Raw genomic sequence first — 25,568 nt, 5'->3', positions numbered from 1 at the left:
TCTTCTGCCGCTTCTACTACACCGAGTCTCCTGAAGCCGGCTTCTTTTGTTCCGGCTTCGACTCCGCCTTCTGCTCCGGTGCCTTCCTCCGTCTCCTCGGATCAGGTACCTCCTCCTCCCATTCCACCAGTGGTTCTCAAAGTGCCGAAGGCTTCCAAGCAAAAGCATTCGACCACGAAGGAGCGCGAAGACCGTTCAGGAGGTTCCACTTTAGGTGCGGTTCCCTCCTTGTCGGCTTTGTTGCGGTCCCTTTTGGAGGCTCAGCTTGTCGAGCTCATGACCACCATGGGACCCAAATTGATCGCCACGATCCAGGATGACCAGCCGGTTCCGCCTCCGGGGGGCGGACCGCCCCCTCCTCCTCGCTGTTCACTCTCGCTGCTCGGCGAGGAGGAGCGGCGATTGGCGGCCGGTCCCTCGAGGCTGGCCTCTTTTAGTGACATGCCCCCATTAGAGCCCGTTACGCCTCCGGACGAAGAGGTATGGAATCCCTCTTCAGGTAATCGAAGTCCTGGGCATCGCAAAACACAGGAAGAGTTCTTCCGCACTCCTTATCAGGCCTGGACTGCGTCTCGGGAGGCGCCAAATCTTCCGCCTCTGCGCTCTACTGCCTCGAGTCCCATATACTCGTTGGAGGCTTCTGGGGACCATTCTAAACATCGCCGCTCTAGATCCCCTTCCAGGCACCAAGAGGGGCATAGGTCCAGGCATTCTTCAAGGCACTCTTCTCGACACTCTACAGTCTCGCCACAGAAGAAGCTGCCTCATATGGGGTATTCCTCGTCGGACGTGTCTCCTCCTCCGGGACCAGAGTTCAAGGATCCCTGTGGCTCATATTCGCCCTGTCGATCGCAGGTCTCTGTGGATCCCGAGGCCTCGACTTCGTCCAGTCCGTCCCGCAGGCCTGTGTTGGCGGACCAGTTATCCTTTTCGTCTTTCCTCCGGCAGATGGCGGATGACCTGGACATTACCTTGGACTCCGGTTCTCGGTACTCCAAGGAATACCTAGACACCATGCATCTGCCTCATCCTCCTGCCGAGTCTCTTCGGCTGCCTCTGCACAAGCTCCTTGACCAAACGTTCATGAGGTGTTTTGAGACGCCGTACTCTATTCCGGCTGTTCCTGGCAAGTTGGATGCCCGGTACCGAACAGTTCATCACAAGGGATTCGAGGGCTCTCAACTCTCTCATCAATCCCTGCTGATCGAATCCTCCCTCAAGAGGTCTCATCCGTCCCAGGTGTATGCCTCGGTACCTCCGGGCCACGAGGGCAGGACCATGGATAAGTTTGGGAGGCGCATATACCAGAACTCTATGATGGCTTCCAGAGTTCTCAATTATACTTTTCATTTTGCCACTTATTTGGAGTTCTTCCTGCCTGTGCTTCGGAAGTTTACACCCTACATCGAGTCGCAGGCTCGCTTCGAATTTGAGGAAGTGGTTGCCTCGCTGTCCCAGCTTCGCTTACAGTTGATGCAATCCTCCTACGATGCCTTCGAGCTTTCGGCCTGTGCTGCCGCCTGTTCGATTGGCATGGCTTCGGACTATTGACATGGGCCCGAACCTCCAGGACAGACTTGCCAACGTTCCTTGTGCAGGGGCGGATTTATTTGACGAATCCATCGAGACTGTGACGAAGAAACTGTCAGACCACGAGAAATCCCTGTCCCTGGATAACAACTGTTACGGTAAGTAACATTGCTTTCTCTGTCTCCCAGCAGGTGGATGGATGGTCGCTCCTGGTCGTCTTGGCTACTTTTCATCTGTTCTGATTTGCTCAGTTCAGTGAAACTGGGAGTGTTTACACTAAGCGGAGCCTACTTTAAGGGGGGTACACTTTATAACTTTATATAAATCAACTTGAAACAGTATACAGTCAAAGTGCAACAACCACTACAATGAGATAACAGAGGCAACAAAATGGCATGTTCAACAGCTACACATGCTATGCATAGATTCTGTTACCTAGCAAAGAATAAAGAAACTAGTCACCTGCTCCAAGTTGTACAATTTTACATTTTCCACCTTCTCCTCCCACCTCCCCACCCCTGAACCTGTGGAGCAGACCGTGTACAGATCTCTAAACCATTAGGGAAACATATGCAGCCAGTGAGGGCCCCCACCGAGAACAGCGATGACACTCCCAGGCAGCCATATCTAACATGCTGTTAATCCAGAATCGTAGGGCAGGAGACTCTGTGGCCATCCAGATGTGTAGAATAGCTTTTTTAGCCAGAAAAATGCCCACCATAAGAAAATGGCACTCAGCATCCTGGTATCCCTGCTGCACCCAGCAGGAGAATCCGATAAGACCATTCACAAGTACTCTTCACCACTGCCCTCAAAACTTGAAACACCCCATTCCAAAAAGAGTGCAGGGTAGTGCAATCCAGAAAGTGATGCAATAGGGATCTTCTGCCAACCTTACATTTGATCCAGTTGATATCATCCCAGAGACCCATCTGTTTACCCATGCATCGACTGATATAGGTGTTGTGTAGGAGTTTATGTTGAACTCCTGGAGGCCTACGTTGAGGCTGAGATATGACACCAAGGTAAAACTATGGGAAATAATCCCTGTCCAAGACCACCTCCCTCATAACATTCCCCAGAATTGTACAAGAGTAGAAAAAAACTGGGAAGGACACCTCTCTCGACCCATGCTGTACCACACCGCTAGCCTATTGTAGGAGTGTTCATAAAGAGATGATCCAACTCTGTGAACAAAGGGCATGTCCGTGACCCCCGATTCAGGGATAATGTGTAGTGCCGGGCCTGCATGTATGCAAAAAATTGATTTTGAGGGAAGTTCCAGTTATTCCGACAGTCAGAAAAGGATAGAAGAGACCAGCTTCCCGAAGATGTTGGCTGACCGACAAATATACAACCTGACCTCCCCCATCCCTCGAACACAGACCCAGTCACACCAGCCGGAAAAGCTAGATCGCCCACCAATTCTACAAAGGACGACTGGCCACTAGCCTGGCCAATGGAGCATCTCCACCAGCCACAAGCCTTTTTCAGCGGGCGCAGCAGCGGTGTCAACCAGATCCACCTGTCCCACACATGCAAGGTGGAATATATCGAATGTGGGTAGGACTCTGTCTGCCATATGTAGGAGGGGCAAATTTATATGTACCTGTGTAAAGTTTATGAAGCCAGCGTAACAAAGCAGCCACATTATATAAGTGCAAGTCCGGTAATCGCACCCCCCTCTAGGACTGTCATGAATTAATTTATGGTATCCTATATGGGCTCTACGGCCTTGCCACTAAAAGGAGGATATAATACCATGATATGCTACTTCATCTCTGCGCAACACCCACAAAGGCAAGGGGATCAAAACCTTAGGTAGCAAGACCATCTTAGTCAATGCTACCCACCCCAAAATAGAAACTGGCAGCTCCCTCCATCGCTGACAAGACATAACATTTTAATATGTTATATTTTCTCAGTAACATTTTTACGATGAAAGACAGCGGGGGTCCCCGTGCAAGTATATTCCCAAGTATTTGAGGATACCCAACGACCACTTGAATGGAAAAGAAGACAGTAGCCAACTTCTACAATTTATAGGAACCGCCAGGCCTCTGATTTATCAAAGTTTATTTTCAGGCCCGAAAAAGCCAAAATCTTGAATAACTGATATTGGGATAGGGACATCATGGGATGCGGAGTCTAGGAAAACAAGCATGTCATCGGCAAAGAGATTTATTGATTTTATATTTTTGGGTACCCACGTAGATACCCTGCAGGAGAGCATGTTGTCTGATCTTACTGGCCAAGGCTCCAAAGCTAGCACAAAAAGCATTGGAGAGAGCAGACAGCCCTGTCTAGTGCCCCGTTGCAGTTGAAGGGAGGAGGTAAGTTCTCCATTGACCAATATCTGTGCTGTCGGGGCCCGAAATAAGGAACAAACACCAGATAAAAAGGTGCCCATAATACCAAACAATGGCAAGAGACAGAAGAGGATTTTGTCAAATGCTTTTTCAGCATTCAAGCTAGTAATGATGGCATCCCCCAGGACCCCTCCCCAAGCCTACAGTGCCTGCAGCGCTCTAAGGATATTGGTGGAGGCATATTGGCCAGGAACAAATCCCGTTTTATCAGGATGTATCAAAGAAGGTAGAACTTTGCCCAAGCGCTTAGCAAGTATACTAACAAAGATTTTGACGTCCTGATTTAAAAGGGATAAGGGGCGGTATGGAGCCACAAGTTCAGGGTCCCTACCAGGCTTCGGTAACACCACTATCGTGGCATGGGTCAGTCTTCCCGTTTCATGGTCTGGGGTGCAAAGAGCCATACAAAGGTCCCAAAATGGCTCAGTCATATGTATCACCAGGATTTTATAGAACTCTGGTCCCAGGCCATCTGGCCCAAGCACCTTCACTAGCTTGAGCCGCTTCAATGCGAAAGAGGACATAATTTGGATATAGTTGCTATATCTTCAAAGGATATTTTAGATCCGTCAATTTCTCTTACTAACAGTATTTAGTGTCAGGACATTTGGTCTGACCATTTTACTTATTACTTCAACCTTTTTTGGAATCATATAAACCTTAAAAAATATTTTTAAAAAAGATTACTTTATAAGAGCTCATATCAACTTGGGAATACTGGTCACATGAACTGTTAACAGAATCTAATGATGCCGTAGATTTTTGGGATCACTGGATAAAGACAAGTACATCTTAGACAAAATTGCACCAAAACGAAAGAGTAAACGTCGTTTTAAAAGCCACAATAATTGGTTTGATAGTGAACTCCTAAAAATTAAACAATCAGTAAGACGATTAGAAAGGATTTGGCAAAAGACTGGTGAACAATCAGATCATAACAATTGGAGATCAAATATAATAATTTATAAACAACTGATAAAAGAACGTAAAACATTTTATTCGGCCAAAATAGGTTCAACGAGCATGAATACAAAAGAACTGTTTCATTTGGTTTCAAATTTATCTAATACTACATGATTCACTCAGTCCATATACACCATGCATGCCTGCATTGGCTAACAATCTAGCCCAATACTTTAATTAAAAAATTAAGAACTTGAGAAATAATTGTTCCTAAAATGACAATATTAATTGCCAAACGCTTATTCTACAGGAAAATGCAAGTCATATGGACCTGGTTTGGAGCTCCTTTCATGATCTAGACTGGAATACTTACTCTAAACTTTACAATAAATATGCAGAATCATACTGTATTTTGAACTCTTGTCCACCAGAAATCATGAAGGCAGCTCCAGTAGAATTAAAATTAAAACTGATGGATTCTTTGATGTATAATCTAAAGAATGGTAAATTTCCTATTAATAATGGCCACATTATAATTACCCCAATTCTCAAAAATCCTAAGGAATCGCTTGCGTTGTCAACCAATTACAGGCCAATTGCATCCATTCCATTTTTTGTAAAAAAAAAAAAAAATGGAAGGTTTGTTTCACTCTCAATTTAGAATATCTGAACCATTATTCTCTTTTGCATGAATCCCAGTCAGGTTTTAGATCTCTGTTTAGTACTGAAGCAGTGATCGCTGCTATTTTGGACAATTTATATAACTTGTTTTGTAAGGGTCTTAATGCTTTGATTATGCAGTTCGATATGAGTTCTGCTTTTGACTTGGTCGATCATGACAAACTACTGTTTGGACTCAATTAGTATTGGAGGAGAGGTGTCGGAGTGGTTTCAGGGCTTCCTTATGTTTCGTTCCTATCAGGTTCATTTCAATTATGATCTTTCAGGAATCTAGATGAATCCATCTGGCGTTCCTCGGGGCTCACCATTGTCCCCACTGCTTTTTAATGTTTATATGTCTTCCTTGGGCTCACGATTATCTCACTTGGGGATAAAATTATTTAGTTACACAGACAATATTATGATCATCATTCCCTTTGCTGGTTCCCTCTCAGAGGTTGCTCTTATAGTAACAGAAGTACTAAGATTAAGTTTAAATTAAAGCTGAACTCGGTGGATGATTGAATTAAAGCTGAACTCAGAAAAATCAAGTTCTTTATCCCAGGACAAGCAGGCATGATATTCTCACATGTGGGTGACGTCATCTACGGAGCCCCAGCGCGGACAGCTTTTCAAGCAAACTTGATTGAAGTTTCAAGTTTGCTACACTGCACCACGCATGTGCATGCCTTCTTGCCCACTAGAGGGCGCATCCCCACCTCGTGGTCCTCAGTTCAGTTTTTTCCGCGGAGCCAGAAGCCCTGTGGAAATTGTGCTCTTCGAATTTAGCCTTCTGACACCGCGGCTGTGCGTTATTTCACGGTCGCTGTGCTTGATTTGCTTTTCTTTCTTTTCTTTTAGTTTTCGTCGGAAAAAAAAAAAAGTATTTTGTTTCGGCTCCGGGGGCTCCCGATAGCCGCGGCCGCGGGACCTCGTTCGTTCCCAGCCGGGTTTTGTGTCCATGTCCCGTCCCTTGATGGGCTTTAAAAAGTGCACCCGGTGCGATCGGTTGCTCTCAATTACCGATCCTCACCGGTGGTGCTTGGTGTGTTTGGATCCTGAGCATCCTACCGACTCCTGTGATAGGTGCTCAACTTTTCAGTCTAGAGCTCTCCGCCGACGCCGTGCCCGGATGGCGGAGCTCTTCTCTGCGGACCCCGCGGCAGGGAAGGCCTCGACATCGGCCTCGGCTTCAAACCCGGCCTCGACCTCGGCCTCCGGTCCCCCGACCTCGCCTTGACCCTCGACTTCCTCCAAGCCTGCTGCCTCGACCAATCCTGCTTCGAGTAAGTCCTCTCTTCCTTCCTCGACTCCAGGGTCAGCGAAGAAGCCATCCTCGGGTTCCTCGACTGCGGGTGGGTCGTCCTCTGCCCCGCCCCGAGTTGCAAAGCCCAGTGCCCCGAGGGAATACTCGAGACCGAGGTCGCCCTCCAGGGAGCACTCCTCGGTCCCGGACCTGCCTGCCATGATGGGGGTTCCAGTCTTCCAGGACTTGCTCCGAGCGCTGATTGCCTCGGAGCTGTCCGGGACCCTCGCGCACCTGCAGCAGGCTTCGGCCTCGACTGCTCTGGCCTCGACTGCCCTGGCGTCAGCGGCCTCGGTCTCGGTGCCTTCGGCTTCGGCCCCCGGGGGTCAGCCGTCCTCGACCCCGACCTTGCCCTCGACCTCGGTTGACCAGCCTGAGAGGAGTGTCAGGCCTCGGGACAAGGTGCGATGGGTTCGGAGGATCTCTTCCACGTCCTCTTCCTTGAGGTCCTCGCGGGGATCTTTGCCCTCGGGTCAGCTGAGGACGAGGCGTCGGCCGAGGAAACCTAAGCGTTCTCGCGTTTCCCCTCGGAGACACGGTCGCTCCTCGCCGACCGGGGGTGAGACATTGCGTGTCTCGGAGCTCCGCCTCGACAATCCGAGGCTCTTCCGCACCCCCGGGGGAAGGGGTTCGAGAGACTCCTCGCCGAGGCGCAGGGGAAAGACCTCTGTTCCTCATACCCCGGGGACTTCCCCCAAGGGCTCCTCGGGGCATAGGCGGTCCCCGACCCCTTCGAGGTCCCTCAGCACGGCCTCCTGGGGATCGGGGTCTGGTAGGGAGCCTCGGTATTCCCGCGAGGCCTCCCCCTCTTTCTTGGCGGCTCGGACCTCGCGTACTCCTTCCCCGCCAGCGAGGCCCTCTTCCTTTTCAAAATTTGTGCAGGATATGGCGCGGGCCTTGGACCTGGACTTGCTTGCTGGGTCTCAGTATACGAAGGAGTTTTTGGAGGAACAAGACCTGCCCACTCCCCCGAGAGAAACTCCTCGTCTGCCTCTCAATAAGGTCCTCCACCAAACCTTCCTGAGAAATTTAGACTCCCCTCTTACAGTCACAGCGGTGCCTTCTAAGATGGAGTCCAAATACCGGACCATACCGTGGAAGGGCTTCTATAAGGCACAACTGTCTCACCAGTCGTTGCTGGTGGAGTCGGCGCTGAAAAAGTCGCAGCCCGCTAAGGTTTCGGCGGCGGTCCCGCCCGGACGGGAGGGACGGACCCTGGACAAGTTTGGTCGTCGCCTCTATTCCAACTCATTGATGGCTACCAGGGTCCTTAATTATCCCTTTACATTCTCCTCTTATCTTCGAGGCATGGTCAAAGACTTGCCCCGTTATCAAGGGGTTATGCCGGATTCCCACAAGGAGGGTTTTGCCACGTTCATGTCCAACTTATCTCAGCTGCGTCTATACCTGTTTCACGCTGTCTACGACGCATTTGAACTGGCCTCCAGGGTATCCGCCTTTGCCGTGGCGATGCGCCGGCTGGCTTGGCTACGTACCCTGGACATGGACTCGAACTTGCAGGAACGTCTGGCCAATCTACCCTGTGTTGGCTCTGAATTATTTGATGAGTCCCTGGAGGCGGCGACCAAACGTCTGTCGGAACAGGAGCGCTCTCTTGCCTCCTTGGTCCGTCCTAAACCTCGGGCCCCGCCGCAGAAGCCCTTTCGGCCTCCCCCGCGGCGATACCCCCAGAAGTCAATGCCGGCCTTCTCTAGGCCTCCGCCCCGCCGCCCACCGCAGCAGGGTAGGGGAGGCCAACACATTCAGCCAAACCCAACTTCCCCTTCTTCTCGCGGAAGCGAGGGCCTTGTTGAGCCTTCGGGCGGTGGAACCTGTACCCCCCGACCAACGGGGGCGGGGGTTTTACTCCCATTACTTTTTGGTCCCAAAGAAGACAGGGGACTTACGCCCCATTTTGGACCTCCGGAAGCTCAACAAGTTCCTAGTCCGGGAGAAGTTCCGTATGTTGTCGCTTCCGGTGTTGTATCCTCTTTTGGAGGAAGGGGATTGGATGTGCTCCCTAGACTTAAAGGAAGCATATACTCATGTTCCGGTGCATCCCGCCTTCCGCAAATTCTTACGGTTTCAAGTGGGGGAGTTGCACCTTCAATACCGGGTCCTCCCCTTCGAACTGGCTTCGTCCCCTCGAGTCTTCACGAAGTGTATGGTGGTGGTCGCTGCAGCCCTGAGATCGGGGGCTACAGGTCTTTCCCTACCTGGACGATTGGCTGATCAAAGCGTCGACCAGGTAGGGAGTTATCTCAGCGACTCAACAGACTATCATCTTCCTTCAACGTCTGGGATTCGAAGTCAACTTTCCCAAGTCTCATTTGTGCCCGACTCAATCCCTTCAGTTTATTGGAGCCGTGCTAGACACGTTTCGCCTTCGTTCGTTCCTCCCCCCTCCTCGGTTGGAGGCCCTACTTCGATTGAGTCGTCAGGTCTCGCTGATGCCTGTAGTATCGGCTCAGCGCATGATGGTTCTTCTGGGCCACATGGCATCGACGGTCCACGTTACTCAGTTCGCCTGCTTGCATCTGAGGCTTCCTCAGTGGACCTTGGCCTCGCAGTGGCGTCAGGATCGCGACCCAGTATCTCGTCCAATAACGGTGACTCCTTCTTTGAGACGCTCGCTCCGTTGGTGGACCAACTCTTCCAATCTTTCCGGGGGTTTGCTCTTTCTCGTTCCTCCGCATCGCAAGGTCCTGACCACGGACTCCTCGGAGTACGCGTGGGGGGCTCATCTCGACGGTCTGCGGACTCAGGGTCTATGGTCGGCAGAGGACCGTCTTTGTCACATCAATGTGTTGGAGCTTCGGGCCATTTTTCTGGCGGCTCGAGCGTTCTGCCACTTGCTACACGATCAGGTAGTCCTCGTGCGGACGGACAACCAGGTGGCAATGTATTATGTAAACAAACAGGGCGGAACGGGCTCTTGGTCTCTGTGCCGGGAAGCCCTGTGCCTTTGGGAATGGGCGGTCTCCCAGAACATATTCCTGCGTGTGGTTTACATTCAGGGAGAGAGGAACTGTCTGGCAGACAAACTCAGTCGTCTTCTCCAGCCGCACGAGTGGTCGCTGAACTCCCGGGTTCTACGCGAGGTCTTCGACCGCTGGGGGACTCCTCAGGTGGATCTGTTTGCCTCCCCGGAGACTCACAAACTGCCCCTCTATTGTTCTCGGATGTACTCCCGGGACCGTCTCGAGGCCGATGCCTTCCTTCTCGACTGGGAGGGGAGGTTCCTTTATGCGTTCCCTCCTTTTCCTCTGATCTTGAGAACGTTGGTACATCTCAAATCGACCAGGGCCACTATGATTCTCATTGCGCCTCGTTGGCCCAGACAGCACTGGTTCTCCCTGCTCCTTCAACTCAGTGTAAGGGAACCTCTGCTTCTGCCTGTTTTTCCCTCTCTGCTGTCTCAGAGTCGGGGTTCGCTGTTACATCCCAATCTTCAGTCTTTACATCTGACCGCTTGGTTCCTTTCCCCTTGACTGGTGAGGCGGCGCTTTACACGCTTGACTGTAAGAGGGCGTTGGCCTTTTATCTCCAACGTACCAAGTCTCTTCGGAAGGTTCCTCAATTGTTTTTGTCCTTTGATCCTAATCGGTTGGGACATCCTGTTTCCAAGCGCACCTTGTCCAACTGGTTGGCTGCTTGAATTTCTTTTTGCTACGCTCAGGCTGGTCTCACGCTCCATGGTCGAGTCACGGGGCATAAGGTCCGGGCTATGGCAGCTTCTGTTGCTTTCCTCCGGTCTACTCCTGTGGAGGATATATGTAAAGCTGCCACTTGGTCTTCGGTTCATACGTTCACCTCCCACTACTGTCTGGACACTTTGTCCAGAAGCGACGGCCGGTTTGGCCAGTCGGTGTTACGTAACCTGTTTTCCTAAATTGCCATCCTCCCACCTGCCCTTTTTTGTTTGGCTTGGAGGTCACCCACATGTGAGAATATCATGCCTGCTTGTCCTGGGATAAAGCACAGTTACTTACCGTAACAGGTGTTATCCAGGGACAGCAGGCATATATTCTCACAACCCGCCCTCCTCCCCGAGGATGGCTTCTTTGCTGGTTATGGAACTGAGGACCACGAGGTGGGGATGCTCCCTCTAGTGGGCAAGAAGGCATGCACATGCGTGGTGCAGTGTAGCAAACTTGAAACTTCAATCAAGTTTGCTTGAAAAGCTGTCCGCGCTGGGGCTCCGTAGATGACGTCACCCACATGTGAGAATATATGCCTGCTGTCCCTGGATAACACCTGTTACGGTAAGTAACTGTGCTTTATTGCTTCTCCATGTCGGTATAATAGTGATACATCTTTGATTATAAATACACATAGCTATCACATTCAGTCAACCATCAAGATATTGGGTGTGATATTGGATCAGAGCCTGATTATGAAGAATCAGGTGAACTCCTTGGTTAGGAAGGGATTTTTTACCCTCTGGAAGCTTCAATCTATCAGGGCTTATTTTGATGCATCATCATTCAGACTCTAAGTGAAATCCCTTATACTTATCAACTTGATTACTGCAATGTTGTTTATTTGGCATTATCTAAGAGAAATATGCAGCGATTATGCATAATTCAGAATGCCACGGTTATATTGATTTTTGGACTGAAGTATGACCATAAAACTTTTTTTTTTTTTTTGGAGAACTGCACAGGCTGCTAGTGGAGGTGCGGGTGAAGTTTAAGTTTGGTTGTCTTTGTTTCAGGGTTTTGTTTGGTCTTACCCCTAAATATTTAACCAATCTTTTTTCTTTTGCCACTAATAAACATATGAGAAGCTCACATGTGAACTTTGTCTTTCCACTTGTAAAAGGTTGTAAACTTAAACGAAATCACCAACATCTCTTGTCATATCAAGCGGCTCTATGGGGGTAATGATTTGGATTGATTGATCATGACTTCTAGTACCTACTTAGAATTTAGGGATATCTAAAAACATACCTATTCGCCAAATACTTAGGTAACTTCCATTCAATTGTACTTAGGTAAATACTTAGGTAATTCCATTCTATATCTTATTATTTTGGAAACCGCATAGAACTTCACGGTCCTGTGCTATATAAGCTGATTGTTATGTTATGTAGTGGGTTTTTGTGTTTGTACATGATGTAATTTCATTTTTGGATACTTAAACTAGGAGAAATGTCCTCTTTTTAATCCTGCTCTTTCATTTTTGGTGTTCAAAAGGGATTTTTAACTTGCCTAATCATGCTTCATCCTAGCCTCCCCAAATATCCAAGTTGCAGACTACTTCTGAACCCAGTGCAGTAGGACTAAAACAGTGGTCTCAAACTCGCGGCCTGCCAGGTACTATTTTGTGGCTCTTTGCAGCGTTCTCCGGCTTCCCCCCTGGCCTCCTGCTCTTACCTTCAGATAATTACAACAGCCTGCAGAGAGGATTGCCGGTGCTGTAGGGATCCTTGCAGGCTGCCGTCGTCCTCGGCAGTACTTTCCCTCTGCCGCAATCCTGCTCCTGACATCAGAGGAGGGGGCTAGACCTCGGCAGAGGGAACGTGCTGCAGAGGCTGATGGCAGCCTGCAAGGAACACTACAGCACTGTCAATCCTCTCTGCAGGCTGCGGTAATTAGCTGAAACTAAGACCTGAAGACCGGAGGGAAGCTGGCAGAAGCTGCAAAGAAGGGGGGAACATGCAGGCCTTCGTGGGGAGGGGGGAGATTTATAAACTATAAAGAGTTTTACCTCATGCAAAATTGTCATTTCTTTAATAAGACATCAACTATTTTTTTTTTCCTGCGGCCCTCCAAGTACCTACAAATCCAAAATGTGGCCCTGAAAAGGATTTGAGTTTGAGACCACTGGGCTAAAAGAAGGGAAATTCAGACATGATGAAATGTCGCTATCCTGTTGCTTCAGCATATATGTATTTCCACCACTATTGTAAGTTGGAAATGGCTACTTTTTAAAACTTTTTACTGACCCTGGTGGTGTCCCACTTATCAGCCTCTGTAGGGTGTTTATGTAGTAAGGGAGTAGAAATTGGGGATGAGGTGCAGAAAGCTAATGCTGTTGCTTTGTGAGTTTCGCAGGAAACATGGGCCCTACATATCAACTGATGTACTTAATATAAATACAGGACCTTAGTTCTCCCCCCCCCTTGCCCTAGATCAGGGGTAGGGAACTCCGGTCCTCGAGGGCCGGAATCCAGTCGGGTTTTCAGGATTTCCCCAATGAATATGCATTGAAAGCAGTGCATGCAAATAGATCTCATGCATATTCATTGAGGAAATCCTAAAAACCCAACTGGAATACGGCTCTCGAGGACAGGAGTTCCCTACCCCCTGCCCTAGATCAAGGGTGGGCAACTCCGGTCCTCGAGGGCTGGAATCCAGTTGGGTTTTCAGGATTTCCCCAATGAATATTCACTGAAAGCAGTGCTTGCAAATAGATCTCATGCATATTCATTGGGGAAATCCTGAAAACCCGACTGGATTCCGGCCCTCGAGGACCGGAGTTGTCCACCTCTGCCCTAGATACATTAGATAGATTATGAGCCCACTGGGACAGACAGGGAAAAATGCTTGAGTACCTGAATAAATTAATGTAAGCTGTTCTGAGCTCCCTGTGGAGAATGGTATAGAAAATTGAACAAATAAATAATTACATATGTGTAGCTGTTTGCAATCTAGAGTAAATAGCACGTCCATAGCTGGGAAAAAGATGATGAAATAAATATCTTTTTACTTATCAGCATGAATACTTTATGAAAGGGCAAATACTTATTTGCATTATTAACTAAACATTTTATTATAAGGGCAATTAAAAAAAAAAAATCTTTCCCTTCTCTCTTTGCAGGTAACCTGGTCTGATCTTTCAGTAACATCTGTGACCAAAACTCACCAGGAACTACTGGAATTCCTCTTTAAAGTAAGCGCTAGGCCTCAGTGTTGCGTAAAGGGGACTTTTTCAACCCCCATTTGCTAAAATGCAGGGCATGTGTAGAGCCTATGATGATGATATGGAAGCATGCCAGGAAGAAAGTATAAATGCTTCTTGCTGATATATTGCTTAACTCCCATTAGACAATGGTTTGTGCTCTGTTTCTGCTTCTAGTGATGTTAGCGTTGTGTTGGGAAGACTGCCGCTACAGCAGGTGTGCTTATCTGTGGATTTTCTGGAAATTTATGGTGGGAGGGAAAGGACTGGAATCCGCTCATGCAGAGGAGTGCTGCCAGGTTGTTAGGGAGCCACACTGTTCCCCACTTTGCTAAAACTGGTAGGTTGTGCAAGGTAGGCTTGTGGAAAAGTGTGTTGACAAAGGACAGAAGAGAAAACAGCAGATTCAATAGTTTCTTGAATCTGAGTTTGCCCATCAGCAAGGAGAACAGTCGTTGCTTAGAAATCTCTTTTGAATAATGCTGTAGCAGCAAAGGGGTTTTGAGAGAATTAAGGAAATAAGACACAGCATGTGTGTTTAAAGTGCCGTTAATTTTGGCACTGTAGAAGCATTCATGTCGTGATTGTATGTGTCGTCTGTTCAGTTATCATATGTTGGAGTGGTGTCTGCATACAACTTCTCTGTAGGCTTTATGTCTCTGTTTTTTTTACTCCAGCTTCCAAAGGAGCTTTCGTCTGATGCATTTGACAAGACCATTCTTAGAGCGCTAAACCAGGGATCCCAGAAGAGGGAAGAACGGTATCCTTCAGATCTGGAGCCCATCGTACGGTAAATCACATATTACATATCCTTGTGAGGATGATCATAGCATAAGCATGAAAGCACTAATCCCCGTCAAACTGTATATGAAGCAAAAGATAAGTGAAAAAAAAAATTATTAGTGGCTACACTTTAACTGACATGTACATGAGGGGTTTTGGTTTATTCAGCTTTATTAACTAAATGCAGAGCTTTAAAAAAATTCATTAATTCTCAGTTAGTGCAACAACGTATCTCTAATAGTCATTTCCTGTTCAAACAGCATATGATTCCTTATGATTCTATACTCCAACTTGCGAAATGGATTGCAAAAGATGTCGATCATTTTTCTCAGCTCCACCTCCTTTTTTACCTGGGCAGTGCCCACTGTCTTCAGTTTTAACTTCTGCCCTACATTGGATTTCTTATTTTCAGGTTAAATATGATTTTTTATTTTCACGAGGCTTTTCAATGCTAAGAGGTTTCCAGTAGTCCTGGGACAGCTCTGCCTGGGAGAGGATCTAAACGTTGGGGTCTGTATCCAGGAGGGCAACCCTTCTGAAAGAGTATCTGCCTGGCTAGCCTGCAATATCACTTGAAAGCTCAATGATAGCCCTCCGGGTGTGGTGCTCACTCCTGGAGAGATCAGGCTCTGGAGCGTAGGCTGAATTGACCCCCACCACTGGCCAGGAGACTTGGTGAATTTTGGCTGCATCCCCCCCCCAAAGGAATTATGTAGGGTCAAGAGTTTCAGGTTCTGTGAGTCTGAATAAAAGGTAGCTCACATCATAGAGAGTTAAAACAATGCTGTAGGAAATGGGAGCGCAAATGGAAAAAAATCAAACTCCATAACAGACAAGCAAAAATGGAGGGATAATATAGAATTGAGGAAAGCAAGGAAGAATTACTATGGGAGTAAAATTGTTAATTCTAATATAGAATTGAGGAAAGCAAGGAAGAATTACTATGGGAGTAAAATTGTTAATTCTAACAGTCAAAGTAACACACTGTTTAGGCTTTGGCATACACTATGACCAAATTTGGAGATAAGGCATTGCAAGTTTCACTTCCAAATGCTGACGTATTAGCAAATTTCTTTGACGATAAAATCTCTCATAAGATTCTTTTTCTGTAATAAACTTCAAGCATCTTATTATCCCAGGACAAGCAGGCATGATATTCTCACATGTGGGTGACGTCATCTATGGAGCCCCAGCGCGGACAGCTTTTCAAGCAAACTTGATTGAAGTTTCAAGTTTGCTACACTGCACCACGCATGTGCATGCCTTCTTGCCCACTAGAGGGCGCATCCCCACCTCGTGGTCCTCAGTTCAGTTTTTTCCGCGGAGCCAGAAGCCCTGTGGAAATTGTGCTCTTCGAATTTAGCCTTCTGACACCGCGGCTGTGCGTTATTTCACGGTCGCTGTGCTTGATTTGCTTTTCTTTCTTTCTTTTCTTTTAGTTTTCGTCGAAAAAAAAAAAAAGTATTTTGGTTCGGCTCCAGGGGCTCCCGGTAGCCGCGGCCGCGGGACCTCGTTTGTTCCCGGCCGGGTTTTGTGTCCATGTCCCGTCCCTTGACGGGCTTTAAAAAGTGCACCCGATGCGATCGGTTGCTCTCAATTACCGATCCTCACCGGTGGTGCTTGGTGTGTTTGGGTCCTGAGCATCATACCGACTCCTGTGATAGGTGCTCAACTTTTCAGTCTAGAGCTCTCCGTCGACGCCGTGCCCGGATGGCGGAGCTCTTCTCTGCGGACCCGCGGCGAGGAAGGCCTCGACGTCGGCTTCGGCCCCGGCCTCGACCTCGGCCTCCGGTCCCCCGACCTCGCCTCGACTTCCTCCAAGCCTGCTGCCTCGACCAAGCCTGCTTCGGGTAAGTCCTCTCTTCCTTCCTCGACTCCAGGGTCAGCGAAGAAGCCATCCTCGGGCTCCTCGACTGCGGGTGGGTTGTCCTCTGCCCCGCCCCGAGTTGCAAAGCCCAGTGCCCCGAGGGAATACTCGAGACCGAGGTCACCCTCCAGGGAGCACTCCTCGGCCCCGGACCTGCCTGCCATGATGGGGGTTCCGGTCTTCCAGGAGTTGCTCCGAGTGCTGATTGCCTCGGAGCTGTCCGGGGCCCTCGCGCACCTGCAGCAGGCTTCGGCCTCGACTGCTCCGGCCTCAACTGCCCCGGCGTCGGCGGCCTCGGTCTCGGTGCCTTCGGCTTCGGCCCCCGGGGGTCGGCCGTCCTCGACCCCGACCTTGCCCTCGACCTCGACCTCGGTTGACCAGCCTGAGAGGAGTGTCAGGCCTCGGGACAAGGTGCGTCGGGTTCGGAGGATCTCTTCCACGTCCTCTTCCTTGAGGTCCTCCCGGGGCTCTTCGCCCTCGGGTCGGCCTCGGACGAGGTGTCGGCCTCGGAAACCTAAGCATTCTCGCGCTTCCCCTCGGAGACGCGGTCGCTCCTCGCCGACCGGGGGTGAGACATTGCGTGTCTCAGAGCTCCGCCTCGACAATCCGAGGCTCTTCCGCACTCCTGGGGGAAGGGGTTCGAGAGACTCCTCGCCGAGGCGCAGGGGAAGGACCTTGGTTCCTCATACCCCGGGGACTTCCCCCAAGGGCTCCTCGGGGCATAGGCGGTCCCCGACCCCTTCGAGGTCCCTCGGCACGGCCTCCTAGGGATCGGGGTCTGGTAGGGAGCCTCGGAATTCCCGCGAGGCCTCCCCCTCTTTCTTGGCGGCTCGGACCTCGCGTACTCCTTCCCCGCCAGCGAGACCCTCTTCCTTTTCAAAATTTGTGCAGGATATGGCGCGGGCCTTGGTCCTGGACTTGCTTGCTGGGTCTCAGTATACGAAGGAGTTTTTGGAGGAACAAGACCTGCCCACTCCCCCGAAAGAAACTCCTCGTCTGCCTCTCAATAAGGTCCTTCACCAGACCTTCCTGAGAAATTTGGACTCCCCTCTTACAGTCACAGCGGTGCCTTCTAAGATGGAGTCCAAATACCGGACCATACCGTGGAAGGGCTTCGATAAGGCACAACTGTCTCACCAGTCGTTGCTGGTGGAGTCGGCGCTGAAAAAGTCGCAGCCCTCTAAGGTTTCGGCGGCGGTCCCGCCCGGACGGGAGGGGCGGACCCTGGAAAAGTTTGGTCGTCGCCTCTATTCCAACTCATTGATGGCTACCAGGGTCCTTAATTATGCCTTTACATTCTCCTCTTATCTTCGAGGCATGGTCAAAGACTTGCCCCGTTATCAAGGGGTTATGCCGGATTCACACAAGGAGGGTTTTGCCACGTTCATGTCCAACTTATCTCAGCTGCGTCTATACCTGTTTCACGCTGTCTACGACGCATTTGAACTGGCCTCCAGGGTATCCGCCTTTGCCGTGGCGATGCGCCGGCTGGCTTGGCTACGTACCCTGGACATGGACCCGAACTTGCAGGAACGTCTGGCCAATCTACCCTGTGTTGGCTCTGAATTATTTGATGAGTCCCTGGAGGCGGCGAACAAAAGTCTGTCGAAACAGGAGCGCTCTCTTGCCTCCTTGGTCCGTCCTAAACCTCGGGCCCCGCCGCAGAAGCCCTTTCGGCCTCCCCCGCGGCGATACCCCCAGAAGTCAACGCCGGCCTTCTCTAGGCCTCCGCCCCGCCGCCCACCGCAGCAGGGTAGGGGAGGCCAACACATTCAGCCAAACCCAACTTCCCCTTCTTCTCGCGGAAGCGAGGGCCTTGTTGAGCCTTCGGGCGGTGGAACCTGTACCCCCCGACCAACGGGGGCGGGGGTTTTACTCCCGTTACTTTTTGGTCCCAAAGAAGACAGGGGACTTACGCCCCATTTTGGACCTCCGGAAGCTCATCAAGTTCCTAGTCCGGGAGAAGTTCCGTATGTTGTCGCTTCCGGTGTTGTATCCTCTTTTGGAGGAAGGGGATTGGATGTGCTCCCTAGACTTAAAGGAAGCATATACTCATGTTCCGGTGCATCCCGCCTTCCGCAAATTCTTACGGTTTCAAGTGGGGGAGTTGCACCTTCAATACCGGGTCCTCCCCTTCGGACTGGCTTCGTCCCCTCGAGTCTTCACGAAGTGTATGGTGGTGGTCGCTGCAGCCCTGAGATCTCGGGGGCTACAGGTCTTTCCCTACCTGGACGATTGGCTGATCAAAGCGTCGACCAGGGAGGGGGTTATCTCAGCGACCCAACAAACTATCATCTTCCTTCAACGTCTGGGGTTCGAAGTCAACTTTCCCAAGTCTCATTTGTGCCCGACTCAATCCCTTCAGTTTATTGGAGCCGTGCTGGACACGGTTCGCCTTCGTTCGTTCCTCCCCCTCCTCGGTTGGAGGCCCTACTTCGATTGAGTCGACAGGTCTCGCTGATGCCTGTAGTATTGGCTCAGCGCATGATGGTTCTTCTGGGCCACATGGCATCGACGGTCCACGTTACTCCTTTCGCCCGCTTGCATCTGAGGCTTCCTCAATGGACCTTGGCCTCGCAGTGGCGTCAGGATCGCGACCCAGTATCTCGTCCAATAACGGTGACTCCTTCTTTGAGATGCTCGCTCCGTTGGTGGACCAACTCTTCCAGTCTTTCCGGGGGTTTGCTCTTTCTCGTTCCTCCGCATCGCAAGGTCCTGACCACGGACTCCTCGGAGTACACGTGGGGGGCTCATCTCGACGGTCTGAGGACTCAGGGTCTATGGACCATCTTTGTCACATCAATGTGTTGGAGCTTCGGGCCATTTTTCTGGCGGCTCGAGCGTTCTGCCACTTGCTACACGATCAGGTAGTCCTCGTGCGGACGGACAACCAGGTGGCAATGTATTATGTAAACAAACAGGGCGGAACGGGCTCTTGGTCTCTGTGCCGGGAAGCCCTGCGCCTTTGGGAATGGGCGGTCTCCCAGAACATATTCCTGCGTGCGGTTTACATTCAGGGAGAGAGGAACTGTCTGGCAGACAAACTCAGTCGTCTTCTCCAACCGCACAAGTGGTCGCTGAACTCCCGGGTTCTACGCGAGGTCTTCGACCGCTGGGGGACTCCTCAGGTGGATCTGTTTGCCTCCCCGGAGACTCACAAACTGCCCCTCTATTGTTCTCGGATGTACTCCCGGGACCGTCTCGAGGCCGATGCCTTCCTTCTCGACTGGGAGGGGAGGTTCCTTTATGCGTTCCCTCCTTTTCCTCTGATCTTGAGAACGTTGGTACATCTCAAATCGACCAGGGCCACTATGATTCTCATTGCGCCTCGTTGGCCCAGACAGCACTGGTTCTCCCTGCTCCTTCAACTCAGTGTAAGGGAACCTCTGCTTTTGCCTGTTTTTCCCTCTCTGCTGTCTCAGAGTCGGGGTTCGCTGTTACATCCCAGTCTTCAGTCTTTACATCTGACCGCTTGGTTCCTTTCCCCTTGACTTCGGTTCCTGTTTCTCAGTCGGTGAGGGAGATTTTGGAAGCCTCGCGCAAGGTCTCGACTAGGCTTTGTTATTCCCAGAAGTGGACCAGATTTTCATCCTGGTGCTCCTCGAACCATCTGGACCCGAGTTCGGTTCCAGTGTCTTCGGTGCTGGAATATTTGTTGCATCTGTCTAAGTCTGGGCTGAAGACGACTTCCATTCGGGTGCATCTCAGTGCCATTGCGGCGTTCCATCGGCATATCGAGGGTCGGTCTCTTTCTCTTCATCCTCTGGTAACTCGTTTCATGAGGGGTCTCGTGAATGTTCATCCTCCTCTGAAACCTCCTCCTGTAGATTGGGATCTTAATGTGGTATTAGCTCAACTGATGAAGCCTCCTTTTGAGCCTATCGACAAATCTTATCTTAAGTTTCTCACTTGGAAGGTGGTCTTTTTGCTTGCGCTCACATCCGCTCGTCGGATTAGTGAGCTGCAGGCTTTGGTTGCGGATCCACCTTTTACTGTGTTTCATCATGACAAGGTGGTTCTTCGCACCCATCCTAAATTTTTACCTAAGGTTGTGTCTGATTTCCACCTCAATCAGTCCATTGTTCTTCCGGTGTTCTTCCCGAAGCCCCACTCTCATCCTGGTGAGGCGGCGCTTTACACGCTTGACTGTAAGAGGGCGTTGGCCTTTTATCTCCAACGTACCAAGTCTCTTCGGAAGGTTCCTCAATTGTTTTTGTCCTTTGATCCTAATCGGTTGGGACATCCTGTTTCCAAGCGCACCTTGTCCAACTGGTTGGCTGCTTGAATTTCTTTTTGCTACGCTCAGGCTGGTCTCACGCTCCATGGTCGAGTCACGGGGCATAAGGTCCGGGCTATGGCAGCTTCTGTTGCTTTCCTCCGGTCTACTCCTGTGGAGGATATATGTAAAGCTGCCACTTGGTCTTCGGTTCATACGTTCACCTCCCACTACTGTCTGGACACTTTGTCCAGAAGCGACGGCCGGTTTGGCCAGTCGGTGTTACGTAACCTGTTTTCCTAAATTGCCATCCTCCCACCTGCCCTTTTTTGTTTGGCTTGGAGGTCACCCACATGTGAGAATATCATGCCTGCTTGTCCTGGGATAAAGCACAGTTACTTACCGTAACAGGTGTTATCCAGGGACAGCAGGCATATATTTTCACAACCCGCCCTCCTCCCCGGGGATGGCTTCTTTGCTGGTTATGGAACTGAGGACCACGAGGTGGGGATGCGCCCTCTAGTGGGCAAGAAGGCATGCACATGCGTGGTGCAGTGTAGCAAACTTGAAACTTCAATCAAGTTTGCTTGAAAAGCTGTCCGCGCTGGGGCTCCGTAGATGACGTCACCCACATGTGAGAATATATGCCTGCTGTCCCTGGATAACACCTGTTACGGTAAGTAACTGTGCTTTCTGGACCCAGATAATTATATCTCGGGGTCCCCTTCTGATAGATCCTGGTGTGCTTTTGATCTGGTAACCATATCCCAAGTTGCAGAACTATGTGACAAACTAGGAAATGCAAATGTATTCTAGATCCTTTTCCATCGTATTTATTCAAAAACATCCTTTCTTAAGCCATTAAACAGATAACTGCTTTAGTAAATCATGTCCTGGAAAATGGATTTTTCTCTATTAATATGGAACAAATTGTTCTTACACCTCTTTTGAAAAATATACCATTATTAACAAAACTGATCGAATCCATTATTGCTAGCCAACTTTCATCTCATTTAGAGAAATTTTCAATCTTATTACTATTTCAACCACTCTTTCAGTGAAAAAGAATTTCCTGGTGTCACTGTGCAGTTTCCCTCCCCTGATTTTCCACGGGTGCCCCCTGGTTGCCGTGGGACCCTTGAGAAGGAAGATATCTTCCTCCACTTCGATGCGACCCGTGAGATACTTGAACGTCTTGATCATGTCTCCCCTCTCTCTGCGTTCCTCGAGTGAGTAGAGCTGTAACTTATCCAGCCTTTCCTTGTAAGGGAGATCCTTGAGACCCGCGATCATCCGGGTTGCCATTCTCTGGACCAACTCTAGTCTCAGCACATCTTTTCGGTAATGCGGCCTCCAAAATTGTTCTCTTGCGGCCTCTTGTTCTTCCCTTCGGCCTGGCGGCCTCTCCGAGGGTTTTCACGAAATGTCTAGTTGTGGTGGCTGCAGCCCTGCGCCTACACGGTCTGCAGGTGTTTCCCTACCTTGATGACTGGTTAACAACGAAGTCCTGCGAGCGACGAATCAGACCATCTTGCTCCTTCAGAGTCTAGGCTTCGAGGTGAACTTTCCCAAGTCTCACCTCTGCCCGTCCCAGTCTCTCGAATTCATCGGAGAGACATAGTAACATAGTAGATGACGGCAGATAAAGACCCGAATGGTCCATCCAGTCTGCCCAACCTGATTCAATTAAAAAATTTTTTTTTATTATTTTTTTTCTTCTTAGCTATTTCTGGGAAGAATCCAAAGCTTTACCCGGTACTATGCTTGGGTTCCACCTGCCGAAATCTCTGTTAAGACTTACTCCAGCCCATCTACACCCTCCCAGCCATTGAAGCCCTCCCCTGCCCATCCTCTACCAAACGGCCATACACAGACACAGACCGTGCAAGTCTGCCCAGTAACTGGCCTTAGTTCAATATTTAATATTATTTTCTGATTCTAAATCTTCTGTGTTCATCCCACGCTTCTTTTAACTCAGTCACAGTTTTACTCTCCACCACCTCTCTCGGGAGCGCATTCTAGGCATCCACTACCCTCTCCGTAAAGTAGAATTTACTAACATTGCCCCTGAATCTACCACCCCTCAACCTCAAATTATGTCCTCTGGTTTTACCATTTTCCTTTCTCTGGAAAAGATTTTGTTCTACGTTAATACCCTTTAAGTATTTGAACGTCTGAATCATATCTCCCCTGTCTCTCCTTTCCTCTAGGGTATACATATTCAGGGCTTCCAGTCTCTCCTCATACGTCTTCTGGCGCAAGCCTCCTATCATTTTCGTCGCCCTTCTCTGGACCGTCTCAAGTCTTCTTATGTCTTTCGCCAGATACGGTCTCCAAAACTGAACACAATACTCCAAGTGGGGCCTCACCAATGACCTGTACAGGGGCATCAACACCTTCTTCCTTCTACTGACTACGCCTCTCTTTATACAGCCCAGAATCCTTCTGGCAGCAGCCACTGCCTTGTCACACTGTTTTTTCGCCTTTAGATCTTCGGACACTATCACCCCAAGGTCCCTCTCCCCGTCCGTGCATATCAGCTTCTCTCCTCCCAGCATATACGGTTCCTTCCTATTATTAATCCCCAAATGCATTACTCTGCATTTCTTTGCATTGAATTTTAGTTGCCAGGCATTAGACCATTCCTCTAACTTTTGCAGATCCTTTTTCATATTCTCCACTCCCTCTTCGGTGTCTACTCTGTTACAAATCTTGGTATCATCTGCAAAAAGGCACACTTTTCCTTCTAACCCTTCAGCAATGTCACTTACATACATATTGAACAGGATTGGCCCCAGCACCGAACCCTGAGGGACTCCACTAGTCACCTTTCCTTCCTTCGAGCGACTTCCATTAACCACCACCCTCTGGCGTCTGTCCGACAGCCAGTTTCTGACCCAGTTCACCACTTTGGGTCCTAACTTCAGCCCTTCGAGTTTGTTCAACAGCCTCCTATGAGGAACTGTATCAAAGGCTTTGCTGAAATCCAAGTAAATTACATCTAGCATATGTCCTCGATCCAGCTCTCTGGTTACCCAATCAAAAAAATCAATCAGGTTCGTTTGGCACGATTTACCTTTTGTAAAGCCATGTTGCCTCGGATCCTGTAACCCATTAGATTCAAGGAAATACACTATCCTTTCTTTCAGCAACACTTCCATTATTTTTCCAACAACTGAAGTGAGGCTCACCGGCCTGTAGTTTCCTGCTTCATCCCTGTGACCACTTTTATGAATAGGGACCACATCCGCTCTCCTCCAATCCCCAGGAATCACTCCCGTCTCCAGAGATTTGTTGAACAAGTCTTTAATAGGACTCGCCAGAACCTCTCTGAGCTCCCTTAGTATCCTGGGATGGATCCCGTCTGGTCCCATCGCTTTGTCCACCTTCAGTTTTTCAAGTTGCTCATAAACACCCTCCTCCGTGAACGGCGCAGAATCTACTCCATTTTCTCGTGTAACTTTGCCAGACAATCTCGGTCCTTCTCCAGGATTTTCTTCTGTGAACACAGAACAGAAGTATTTGTTTAGCACATTTGCTTTCTCCTCATCACTCTCCACATATTTGTTCCCAGCATCTTTTAGCCTAGCAATTCCATCTTTTATCTTCCTCCTTTCACTAATATATCTGAAAAAATTTTTATCTCCCTTTTTTACATTTTTAGCCATTTGTTCTTCCGCCTGTGCCTTCGCCAAACGTATCTCTCTCTTGGCTTCTTTCAGTTTCACCCTGTAGTCCTTTCTGCTCTCCTCTTCTTGGGTTTTTTTATATTTCATGAACGCCAACTCTTTCGCCTTTATTTTCTCAGCCACTAGAGTGGAGAACCATATCGGCTTCCTTTTTCTCTTGTTTTTATTGATTTTCTTCACATAAAGGTCCGTAGCTATTTTTATCGCTCCTTTCAGCTTAGACCACTGTCTTTCCACTTCTCTTATGTCCTCCCATCCTAACAGCTCTTTCTTCAGGTACTTTCCCATTGCATTAAAGTCCGTACGTTTGAAATCTAGGACTTTAAGTATCGTGCGGCCGCTCTCCACTTTAGCCGTTATATCAAACCAAACCGTTTGATGATCGCTACTACCCAGGTGAGCACCCACTCGAACATTAGAGATACTCTCTCCATTTGTGAGGACCAGATCCAATATCGCTTTTTCCCTTGTGGGTTCCATCACCATTTGTCTGAGCAGAGCCTCTTGAAAGGCATCCACAATCTCCCTACTTCTTTCCGATTCCGCAGATGGAACATTCCAGTCCGCATCCGGCAGGTTGAAATCTCCCAACAGCAGAACCTCCTCTTTCCTTCCAAACTTTTGGATATCCACAATCAGATCCTTATCAATTTGCTGCGATTGAGTCGGAGGTCTGTAGACTACACCCACGTAGATAGAAGTTCCATCTTCTCTTTTCAGAGCAATCCATATCGCTTCTTCCTCTCCCCAGGTCCCTTGCATTTCGGTCGCTTGGATATTGACCTTTATCCCAGGACAAGCAGGCAGCATATTCTTGACTGATGGGTGACGGCACCGACGGAGCCCCGGTACGGACATTTTTAGAGTGATTGCACTCTAAGAACTTGGAAAGTTCTAGAGACCGCACCGCGCATGCGCGAGTGCCTTCCCGCCCGACCCCGACGCGCGGTCCCTCAGTTTCTTAGTTTCCGCGGAGCTAAGAAGTCGCATTTTCAACGGCTGTTGAAATATTTTTTCATTCGCCTTCCCGCTCGCGTAAACTTTTTCAGGTTCTTTTTGCCCTTCCGTTTTTCTTTCTTTTAAAAAAAAAAAAAAAAAAATTTCTCTTATTTTTGTCAAGTTTCTTGATTTGACCCGGCGGGGCCTACTGCCATCATCGAGGCCTCGGCCTTCGATTTGGCAGAAGCCGTTTTTACGTTCATGCCCCCCCAGCCCGGGTTCAAGAAGTGCCAGCGGTGTGCACGGCCTATTTCCCTTACAGACCCGCACAACTGGTGCCTTCAGTGTCTGGGTCCGGAACATCAGGCCTCTACCTGCACCCGCTGTGCCACTTTGAAAA

The 25,568-nt window shown here is 49.4% G+C and overlaps 1 protein-coding gene across 1 annotated transcript in view; it reads left to right on the top strand.

Annotated features, from left to right (window-relative positions):
- ZCCHC2 (zinc finger CCHC-type containing 2) overlaps positions 1-25,568 on the top strand; it is a 192,666-nt gene that overhangs the window by 48,030 nt on the left and 119,068 nt on the right. Inside the window, exons 4-5 of the mRNA XM_033929327.1 lie at positions 13,594-13,665; positions 14,352-14,464. Of these exons, the coding sequence (XP_033785218.1) occupies positions 13,594-13,665; positions 14,352-14,464 (185 nt within the window). The remainder of the gene's footprint in view (positions 1-13,593; positions 13,666-14,351; positions 14,465-25,568) is intronic.

The sequence above is a fragment of the Geotrypetes seraphini genome, chromosome 2, assembly GCF_902459505.1.
Source record: "Geotrypetes seraphini chromosome 2, aGeoSer1.1, whole genome shotgun sequence".
Taxonomy (NCBI): Eukaryota; Metazoa; Chordata; class Amphibia; order Gymnophiona; family Dermophiidae; genus Geotrypetes; species Geotrypetes seraphini.
Note: the sequence above shows the minus strand (reverse complement) of the source record. Positions and strands in the feature narration are given on the sequence as shown.